The sequence below is a fragment of the Thalassophryne amazonica genome, chromosome 21 (assembly GCF_902500255.1).
Source record: "Thalassophryne amazonica chromosome 21, fThaAma1.1, whole genome shotgun sequence".
In the NCBI taxonomy this organism is placed as follows: Eukaryota; Metazoa; Chordata; class Actinopteri; order Batrachoidiformes; family Batrachoididae; genus Thalassophryne; species Thalassophryne amazonica.
In genome coordinates, this window is record NC_047123.1 from 3,378,614 (window position 1) to 3,389,603 (window position 10,990).

General features: G+C 40.1%; 1 protein-coding gene across 1 annotated transcript; it reads left to right on the forward strand.

Moving 5' to 3' along the window:
- Positions 1-332: 332 nt before the first annotated feature.
- On the forward strand, positions 333-9,339 carry rpf2 (ribosome production factor 2 homolog). Its single transcript, XM_034162609.1, has 10 exons — positions 333-447; positions 3,319-3,451; positions 3,582-3,619; positions 3,993-4,032; positions 4,125-4,206; positions 6,583-6,659; positions 7,567-7,666; positions 7,742-7,844; positions 7,948-8,092; positions 8,892-9,339. The coding sequence occupies exons 1-10, from the start codon at positions 425-427 to the stop codon at positions 9,075-9,077; spliced, it is 927 nt and encodes a 308-aa protein (XP_034018500.1). The 5' UTR covers positions 333-424; the 3' UTR covers positions 9,078-9,339.
- Positions 9,340-10,990: the final 1,651 nt, after the last annotated feature.

The window sequence follows — 10,990 nt, forward strand, 5'->3', positions numbered from 1 at the left end:
TTAAAGTTAATTTAAAACGTGTATTATTTTAGTATTCTACTTGTACAGTATTTAACGTGTGAATTAATATTTGAAACAGTTGAGTCAGAACTATATGAATGGTCATATGAGAACTCACTGAAAAGAAATATAGGGTCTGTAGATGTTAAACTGCACCTCTGGATTGATGTGACCCATCCTGAGAGAGGACTTATTATTATTATTATCATCATCATTATTATTATTATTATTATTATTATTGTTATTGTTATTGTTATTGTAGTAAGATGGCCGCCATTGTTTACTCCGGTTCAGTCACTTGGCGGCGGTAGTGAGCTGTGGTTACTTCACCCAACGTAAACCACACATAGTGCCGTAAAAGAAGATGCCTTCACGTGGATTCCAGTGGCAGTAAAAGTTTGTGTTTTGGAATAAAAACGGCAAAATGACGCAGCTAGACGGTGTAACGTAAGTTTATTTGTAAGCATTTGGTGACGCGATGTTTTTCAATGACGGTTTGGTTGTTCTACAATCACCAATTTCCCCTTTTTTAAAGTCCTGGAAGCTTTGTTAGCGTTAGCTAACGTGACAGTCTGTTAGCATGCAGAATTAAAAATATCAAAGTCAAAATAACGTTTATTCGTGTGTTTTGTCTTTACATGAACGTTAAAAAACAGTTTGGTAACGATTAAAAATGATAACGATAAAGATTTATCAGCTTCATTGGTAACTTTATTTTAATTAACGTTATCTGTTTAGTTAAAAAACAGCTAGCTGCTTTTTGGTCGCTTTAAGCAGTCTGCACTCTGGAAAAACTTGCATAATTTCCACTCAAAAATTTCTACAATTTTATTTCAAAAACTCCAATTTCAGATCTGCAAGTGTCCAGAAAAAAAGTAAAATAAATAATCTGCTGGTGGTGTTCTGGTCACATGTCATTTCTCCAGGTTTAAAAACTTTAAATTACAGGGATTGAACCAGGATTCAAGCTCCTCCTGATGCTCAGCTGCTGTGCACACTGAGCTCGTACGTGTCTGCTGTCAGGATCACTGTTCAGATAAACGTTGGTTTGGAGCTTTAACTGGATAGTCCTCATTGATTCATAGGCATGGACCATTCATAGACCAAAAAAAAAAAAAAAGACCATTCATAGACAAGTCACACTTCTGAGAGATCACACCTGTGTTATAACTTATATCCATTGTTATGTTTTATATAGAAATATAACGTATTCATTAGTCAGTACTTTTTTTATATATATAAATATTTATTTATAGCCTAATCATATATTGTCTCTTCAAATTACTAAAACAGTTGACTTTACTGCCACTATCTACCCTCTCTATCATACATTAGTGTGTGTGTATGTGTGTATACGTATAATGTGTGTGTTTACAGTGTTTGTAAAATACCCGTCTACAGTCTAGGCTAAATCAGAATAGTACTGTTAATACTAATATGAATATTAAAATACAACAAACCATTTGTCCTGTATCATAGTTACATGTAAAATATGGCAGAAGAAAAAATACATGTGCAAATCAGTTTAGTATTCAGAGTTGCGATGGATTAAATGCGCAGGCCATGGCATATCCCTGCATCACATAAACCAGTCCACAATTAACACCTGTGGCAATGCTGCATTTTAATAAATAATGAATATGAATAGTCTTTTTTTTTTTTTTTTTTTTTTTTTTGTCTATGAATGGTCCGTAAACCCGCTTCATTGGGGTTACAGTTATTTCCGTGTTATTAGACTGAAGGCCAAGGCTGTATACATGATGATCATCTATGCAACACGCCCAAAGGTTACACACCCGACACACCTTATATTGTACTGGTGTGTGTGTGCATAAGTTAAGTCATACAGATGTATTGTTTGGATAGTTGGACTATTTTTCTGAGTCTTTTTTGCCCACAGATTTGTGAAGTTATACATCAGAATGAATGATAAAAGTGAGGTGAAAGCATGGTGAACGCCTGAGACTTAAAATGAAAATTACATTAGACTCAAGTGCAATAGATCAAATGAAAGCTGCTGTTCTGTAGATTTCAGAAATATGTGCATTTTATAAAACAAAACAAATATTAAAATGCTTCACTTTCTTAGCCAGTGGTGCAAGAGGAATGGCATCTTCTGAGTCAGACATGGTGAGAGCTGCTTCAGTGACCTGGAAATACCAATTAAATACCAATTTCAAACATTCGGTTATAGAACCCAAATAAAAGTTTTTGTCAAAAACATAATTTAACATTTTTAGTACTTTTAAAAGTAAAAATGCATCCAATAGGGAACCATAGTCTCGTTTGAGGGTGGATGATAAAGGGGTTAAATGAAAGAGCATATGACGTACTTCTGGGGACAGGCCCACTATCATTATTCACATTAAATCTCACTAAAACTTCAAAGATTTGTCTCCTTTTAAACTAAGATAACTTGGTTTTACCAAAAAGGGCTGTTTTTAATTAATTGGATTGAGAGTGCGCATGTGTCATTGTGTCAAAGTTCTTTAAAAATGCACAGTTTTATTAATACATTTTACCCTCCAAGACTTTTGTTGGCATGTTTAAAAAAATAGGCATACTGTTACCAACTCTGCTTTTCTAAGTAATAAACATTCATAAATATGATCCACATTTCTCATAAAGTATCTGAGGAGTACTGTATTTTTGACAAAACAAATGCTTGAATATCAGTCAGAAGGCAAATTGCACATTTGTGTTGATGTAATGGACAGATGTACATTTAGGTTTGCACTACTGTGTATTATTTACAAAATAACTAGTTTTCACATTTTTCAGTTGTATAAGGACATTAATAGAAGGAGGAAAGTGTTCACTTGGTCGTCTTCACCTGCTGTGGACACTGAGGTCCTTTGCTGTGTGTAGGAGACATTGCTGAAAGCCTTTTATGACTTTGTGGTGGCATCAGCCATACTTGACGCTGTGGTCTGCTGGAGCTGTGGAGCCAGCAGTTTTCTCTTAAAAACTCACAGAGCAGTAAACACACGGAGTCCACCATTGTTTATGTATATGTCGCGTATAAAACGATGTCACTACAGTTTGCTCTGCTGCCCCCGCCCACGTTGAAGAGGTTCTATTTGTAGTAGAAAAAGACGTGCTTGGAATCAAACAGAGTAGAGCCGAGTAGTGCTGGAGCTTTGTAGTAGAAAAGCGCCTTAAGAGACTCATCAGATCAGTCTGAAGGGCTGGCTTTCCTGTTTTTTTGTTGTTGTTTTTTGGCTTGTTTGTGTGCATGAAGTGATCAGCCATGTGCGTCCTGCAGCGCTGAACTGAACATTTGTTTTTATTTTGTTCTCTGCTTGTTTGTCTCCATAGAAAACCTAAAAATAAGCGCTCCAAGCGCTTCCTGGAGAGCAGAGCACCCAAACTGTTGGAAGACATGAAGAGCGCTATGATCATGAAGGGTGGGAACACGAGTCAGACCGTCACTCAGGCCCTGAAGGACTTGGTAAGTGACGCTCCGACCCTCCTCGGGTTCAGCAAACCGTCACCATCATCATCTTTTTACAAAGATGGTTATTTATTCTGGGTACAATAATTTAACAGTGAACTAAAAATATAAAATGTGTTTCTTGCAGTATTTACTGAAAAAGCCGAACGCTGTACTATACAAGAAGTAAGTGACCTCTCCCTGTAAGGTAACTAATAACATCATCAGTGTTGAATGTGAGGGCATTCCGAAGGTTTGATCCAAATCGGACTCAGTGCTTTCTTCTGGTGGTTGAGGTTTTTGTATTCTGATGCAGTAATAATCTGTAAAGGTCCAAATGAACAGAAACCCTTCAGTCTGACAGTCACAATAATCTTGTTATTCTTCATTATTATCAATTAAAAAAAAGCTTGCAGAATCTTTCCAGCCATATCTGACTTTAACTCATCAAAGTGTCAGTTTTAAATGAGTGTAAACGTCCCTCACTGTCTGCGGACATCTTTAAGTTTGTCCTTGTGATGTCACAAAGGGACATCTAAATCCTGGGCTTTGTTTTCAGGAAGAACATAACTCGTCCATTTGAGAACTCCACGTCACTGGTCAGTGTGTAAGACACACACAGCTTCTTAAATATTTAATGACATGCCCCTCCACCGGGTTGACTCACAAATTGTTTTTGCTGATTTATCAGGAATTTTTCTCCAAGAAGTCAGACTGCTCCCTGTTTCTGTTTGGCTCCCACAACAAGAAACGACCCAACAACCTTATATTTGGTAAAACAACCTGTAGTCTTTTCTACTAAATGTTCGCTTTTTGTGTTTTAATGATGAACTTAATTTTGTGGGTCAGAGAAAATTGTGTCCTCTAGCTTCTTGGTGATCAGCGTGTCCTCAGATAGTTTAGCATCAACAACACAGTCAGACTTTAAAAAAAAGTCACATATTTGTAATAATCTGAAGACATTACATTTTTCTGACACACACACACACACACACACACAGGGAACAGTTAACCTGGATGTCAGTACATTATCACGTACAAAATTAGGTGTTAATTCAGTCTTAATCCTGTGTTTATCATTTTATGAAACACGCCACATTAGTTCAAATCCAGAGTTTGAGTCAACGTGTTGGTGATTGCAAAAAAAAGAATATATACGAGGTCTATTAGATAATAAACCGACCCTTTTATTATTTTTTTTAACTATATGGCTTTGAATGACGTGCGATTACACCAATCATGCTTGAACCCTCGTGCGCATGCGTGAGTTTTTTCACGCGTGTCCCTGTGGGCAGGCCTTGAGTGAGATGTGGTCCCGCCCTCTCGGCTGAATTCCTTTGTTTCACACGCTGCTCGAGACAGCGCGCGTTGCTTTATCAAAAATTTTTCTGGACCTGTGAGGAATATCCGAGTGGACACCATTCAAGAAATTAAGATGGTTTTCGGTGAAAAGTTTAACGGCTGATGAGAGATTATGGGGTGTTTCTGTCGCTGTAAGGACTTCCCACGGAGCAGGCCTGTTTCGAGCTGAAAACATCCTAATTTAAGGCTTAATTCACCCAGGACGTCGTGAGAGAACAGAGAAGATTCAGAAGAGGCCGGCATGAGGACTTTATGCGGACATTCCACTGTTTAAGGACATTTTTTAATGAAAGACGTGCGCGCAAATTTGCCGAGTTGTTTCCGTGACGACTCAGCAAATCTGTGTGCGCCGTGACCAGGAAAAACACCTCCGTGTTGAAAACCATTTGTAAAATTCAGGCGGCTTTTGATGGCTTTCAACAAGTGAGTAACTGAGAAATTGTTTAACAGCTTGGGCATGTTCCAACTTGCCCGTTAAGGTTTCCAACGGAGGTGTTTTTCCTGTCGCGACCCCCCGCGGTCGGGTCCAGCCCGACATGCGACTCTGCCCGCACGTTCTTTCATTACAAAATGTCCGTTAACAATGGAATATCCAAATAAACTCCTCATGCCGACTTCTTCTGAAAGTTCTCTGTTCTCTGACGACTTACTGGGTCAACAGAGCCTGAAATGTGGAAGTTTTCAACTTGAAACGGCGAGACAACGCAGCCTCGAAGTGCAGATCACCGTCAGGCGCCATGGGCCGTCCTTATGGCGACACTACCAGACCAAAATCTTTCATCAGCCGTTAAAATTTTTACCGAAAACCAGCTGAATTTATCGAATGGTGTCCACTCAGTTGTGCCTTACAGTTTTGAAAAAATTTTGATCAAACAAAGCAGCAGTCTCTGAGCCATTCCTAAACAATGAAAAAACGACAAGAGGGTGGACGACTCCTCACTCAAAGACTGCCCACAGGTGAATGACGTAACCGACAGGCATGAAAAAACTCTCACATGCCCACGAGGTTTCAAGCATGTCTAATGTAATCACACGTGATTCAAATCCATATGGTTTTTGGAAAAAAAAAAAAAAATGTCGGATACTTTTCTAATAGACCTCGTGTGTGTATAGATATATATATATACACGCACACACACACACACACGATATTTTCTGGAGTATGTCTTTTTTTAACTAGTTTGGAGTGGGATGTACTGGTATATACTAAAAATATAATGCATTTGTTATATATAGGTGTTTTACTGCCCCCTGCTGGAATGGCGTGTGAGTCCAGAATTTAATTATCCATTGTTCACTGTTGTTAGCTAATATCCGTAGTTTCTCAAAAAATATTTGTCCTCTCAACATTCCATTTTTTCAGCGTTTATCCTTGACCCAAAATACATAAACATACCAAATGGCAAATGTCAGCTCTCCCCAGTTTGTCTGTGATTGAAGCTACACTCACACAAATACACAGAGGCCACTTGGCTTTTAATATATAGATTATTATTATTATTATTATTATTATTATTATTATTATTATCATTGTTATGATAGTAACCATTTAGATCAGACTTTCACAGAAATGAATGCATGAAACAAAACAAAGAATAAATATTAATAAGTACACAACAACAGTTCACAAAAATCCTAGATTAATGAGCTGATAATACAGAAAACTGATACTTTGGAAAATGCAATATTTTGAAACTGAAAGAAAAAAGTTTGAGTCTGCTTCGTCTTCCTGAGTGAAGCTCCTTAGATCAGTTTTGAGATATGAGCTGATTTTCTGCTCTTTGCAGGTCGTCTCTTTGATTTCCACGTGCTCGATATGATTGAACTGGGAATTGAGAAATACGTTTCACTGGCAGAAATAAAGGTCAGTTTTTCTGTGTTCAGTTCTCGTCTCTCAAGCAGAATCTGACTGTTCTCAGGAAGAGTCGCACCAGCTTTTTTACAACAAACTTTGAGTAAAATTCACTTAATTATCAATGTAATTGACATGGAGAAAACGTGTCCCGTGTCGTCCACATGTGGTGAGATGTTGTGTCTCTGTGTGCATTGGTGACCAATCACATGGAGCGTTTCCACAGCTGGTCTTTGAGTAAACACTGCTGAAAGTGATGATAACTGGTGCTAGCTAACCTGCTCACATAATCCAGGTCCATAAAATCCTGCTCATCAAAAAACATTAACAACCAGATCAGGTCTGGAAGCGGCACAGAAACCACCACACCACGGGACCACAGTGGACTCCGGGGTGGCAACCAGTCAGCCAGGTGAAATGTGGGTATGTCTTAGTCGCCTACAAAGGGAGTGTGCTTTTATTAGCTAACTGTGCTAGCTCATTAATCACAACCGTTTGCTACTGCTAACAGTTGGTTAGCAGTAGCTTGTTATCTAGTCGGGGTTATATTAAACATTTAACTTTGCATCTTTATGTACTCGTTTAGATTGATTAGCTTGTTGCTAACGACACGTTAACCTTTAAGGAAGTCGTGTCCTCGGCTTCCGTGGACACCGGTTTGGATAAACCACAGAAAATCTGTTTTTGCTGTGACCCCAACTAGTTATTGACAAACTAAGAAACACATCTGCCACAGAGCCGGTCCAGGAACCACCACACCAACGCTAGGGTTGCGCTAACGCTGTCTTATTCAAAAAGAAAACACTTCTGCTCTTGGTGACGTTTGGTGAAATGGGTTCACCCCCCTGTCTCCTGATTGGCTGGGCAGAAGTTGGCGGGCAGACCTGTTTTATGTATTTTTGTTTCATGCTCGTCACAGGTCACTAAATGTCCTGAGGGAACTAAACCCATGCTGGTGTTTGCTGGTGAAGCTTTTAATGCAGACGAGGAGCATAGACGTCTGAAGAGTTTGCTCATAGGTATGAAACGGTGTTATGAGTTTGTCTCTGCGTGTGTCTCATTTGGACTGATGTGTCCCCCCACGTGTGTCTCAGACTTCTTCAGAGGTCCCACGGTGTCTGCAGTGCGCCTGGCGGGTTTGGAACACGTTCTGCACTTCACAGCGTTGGACGGTAAAATCTACATGCGTAGCTACAGGTACAGAAACCAAAATTATCTGGATTGAACAGACCTGAGGTGGGGACCGGTCCTCATGAGGTGTGTGGATCTCGTCTCTGCCTGACTTGGAGTTTGATCGCAGGTGTCTGTTGAAGAAGTCTGGCTGCCGGACGCCGCGGATCGAACTGGAAGAGATGGGGCCGTCTTTCGACTTCGTGATAAGGCGGACACACCTGGCTTCAGACGACCTCTACAAGACGGCTCATAAACAGCCCAAAGCTCTGAAGGTAAACGTCACCTGGACAGCTGAGCGGAACCACACTCATCCCGTTTAAAATAACCCGATACACCCGGAGGTACAACGCAGCAACCGGTGGGTTCAGCGTTAGCCAAAAGCCGGGTTTGTTAACAAAGACGTTTAGGACACTGAGACAGATGCTGAAAGACGTTTTTGAATGGAGCAAAAAACAATCATGACAAATGACTACAAAACAGTGGAATTAATAGACTTTGTTAATAAGGTGGATCTCAGGGTTCTAACACAGGAAGACGATGAGGACAATCTGAACAATGGTTCCAGAGAGAAGAACCGCTGCTTTGACTGTTCGTGGCGTTCTGTTTGCAGAAACATAAAAAAGGCACAGGCGTTTATGGACACGCTAATTTAAAAGCAAATATAACTTTAGCTGATGTAGTCCTTGTTAAATGATCAAACTTCATCTCCAGGATTTAATCAACCACTTTGTTGAGGTTGTTTTAAACCACACTTTTTATTTTTCTTCGTCACATTGTGGTCATGTGACGTTTCTGAAAATCTGGTTATATGTCCCAAAAATTAAGCACCATTATGTTTGCCAACACTGGTGCGCCTCGGAGACACTGTGCCTTTTCACAATAAAAGTCTACACTGTGCTGCTGCTTTGACAATAAAATGCTTTTATTGTGAAACATAAGTGGGTTGTTTGTAGAATTTCACTTCCTGTCTGTTTATCAAATTCAGGAAAAAGCGGCGTCTAAAAGCAAAACACAGTGGAGCTGCTGTGTGGGAACGCTTTAGCTGATGCCTCTGTTTCTCCCTGTTTACAGCCCAAGAAGAAGAAGAACATTTCCCATGATGCTTTTGGCACCAAGTTTGGCCGAGTGCACATGCAGAAGCAGGATCTATCGAAACTGCAGACGCGCAAGATGAAGGGCCTGAGGAAGAGGAAAGTCGAGACAGTCACAGGGGAGGAGGGTGCAGGAACACCCAAAGTGTCAAAGGTAGAGCGCTGAGGTCGGCGCCGGGCCGAGAGTGCCATTTGAGCTTGCTGTGCGAGCATCGACCACGCTGTGAGACTGTTTGAGGAGCAGACATGTCGCCGCCAAGAAAGCAGCATCTACTTTAATGAATGTAAAAATTCTTCAGTTTGGTCTTTTTCTTAACCTGCAGAGACTCGATGGTAAACAGGAGGAATGTGAAGAACTGTTCAGAGTGTTTTGTGTAAAATCAACCAAAATACACTCATGTTAAATGAAATAAAACTTCTGAAGAGCTTTGGAGCTATTTTGATTCCCCCCCCCCCCCCCCCCCCCCCTCTTCTTGATGGCAGATTTAGCCCATTGTAGAAGATTCAGTACACTTAACAGAATGTGGGAACAGATGAATTTTGATTGAGGGATTGTGGGAGTTTAAAGCCAAAATGCATTTTTGCAGAATGCACCTGTTTGTCCAACAGCTGAAAAAGTTTAAGCTCTGTTGGACAAACAGGTGAGTTTTGGTGAAATCTTTAGGGGGAGAGGTATTTTTGAGTGATGATTGCATAAAGTCAGTGGTGGGCACAGCTAACCAAAACGTTAGCTTCAATAACCACTAATCCGCTAACTGAAAAGTTAACTTTTATAACGCTAAACCGACACCACTGTTGTGTGCAGTAAATTTGGTGATATCACTCCTTATTACAATGATTTATTCAATAGTTTTCTGGTGTCCTTTTTTTGCACTTTGTAGACGGTCCCTAAGCTTCCGTTTCTGTGCCGCCTGCCCGTTCAGATCAGTGTTATTTTTCCGGCTCATATGGATAAAAATAAGGTTGTAGCTCGTTGTCTACCTTCCTGAGGTTTGAAACTAGTGTTTGTTTTTCTACAACATTTCTCTTAAGATCTATTGAGCCATGAACTTTGAATCTGTGAATATCTTTCTAACTTTACCGAAGTCAAATAAGCACAAGCACACAAGACCACTACAGACAACCACCATACGCAGATTTAAAATCACTAAAAAAGTCACAATGTATAATGTGTGTGTGTGTGTGTGTGTGTGTAACCTGAAACACAAATGTGTAAAAAAAAAAAAAAAAAAAGTTTCCAGATCCAGAAATGTGTTTTAAAAAACAACAAAAATGTGTGTTCGTGCGTGCAAGCACAGATTCACGAATGTTTTTAAAAAGACCTGTGTGTGCATCTGTGTGTCTGTAAAAATCAGGCCACTCTTTTTGATGTGTTCTTACACGTCACTTTTGTATTCTTTCCTTCCCCGGAAGATCCACAAACGCGTGCAGCGATTTGTACCTGTGCGGAGATCATCGATTTATCGATAATAGAAATCGGTGGTGGAGACTTGCCTGTGTGTCTCCCTGGCTATACAGCTTCACACCACCAGGAGGCGCAAGAACCGACGACATTGGTCACCACTGCCGTTTTAAGCCTGGCTGGGCCCCCGAAGAACATCCATTGATTGAGGCGCCTTTTTTCTGTTTCGGACACTAGGAACAATTCTGTCGAACAATGGGCAAGTAACGTTTACTTTTTTAACTTTCAATAAACAAGAATAAATATAACCCAATGCTAAAATGCCCTCATCCGTATCAGCATTGTCTTCTTAATAATTTGCAGTTGTTTAATTATTATGATTTTACATACAATTTGTACATGTTCAATAAAGCCTTTCGATCGATCATAAACAAATTTACGATTTATCGGCGTCTGCAGGAGGGGCTCGGTGCACTACCGCCACCAGCTGTTTAGTGTGGAGCATTGCAGGCAGCTGCAGCCAAAACACATCCGGGGACTCCGTCTGTGAGGCCTTAGCAACGTGCTTAGCAACGACAATAATCGAGCTGGCGGATTGTTTAAGTAGCGGACAGTTCAATTAGATGGGTTTTTTTTCCCCTTTACATTTTAGCCACTGATTTTGTTTTTTAATGCCT

Bases quoted from the DNA above. Each gene is read 5' to 3' on its own strand.
- rpf2 (XM_034162609.1), top strand. From the start codon at position 425: ATGACGCAGCTAGACGGTGTAAC. The intron at 6,660-7,566 runs GTCAGTTTTTCT...TGCTCGTCACAG, and splicing joins TTTCACTGGCAGAAATAAAG to GTCACTAAATGTCCTGAGGG. The intron at 8,093-8,891 runs GTAAACGTCACC...CCCTGTTTACAG, and splicing joins AACAGCCCAAAGCTCTGAAG to CCCAAGAAGAAGAAGAACAT.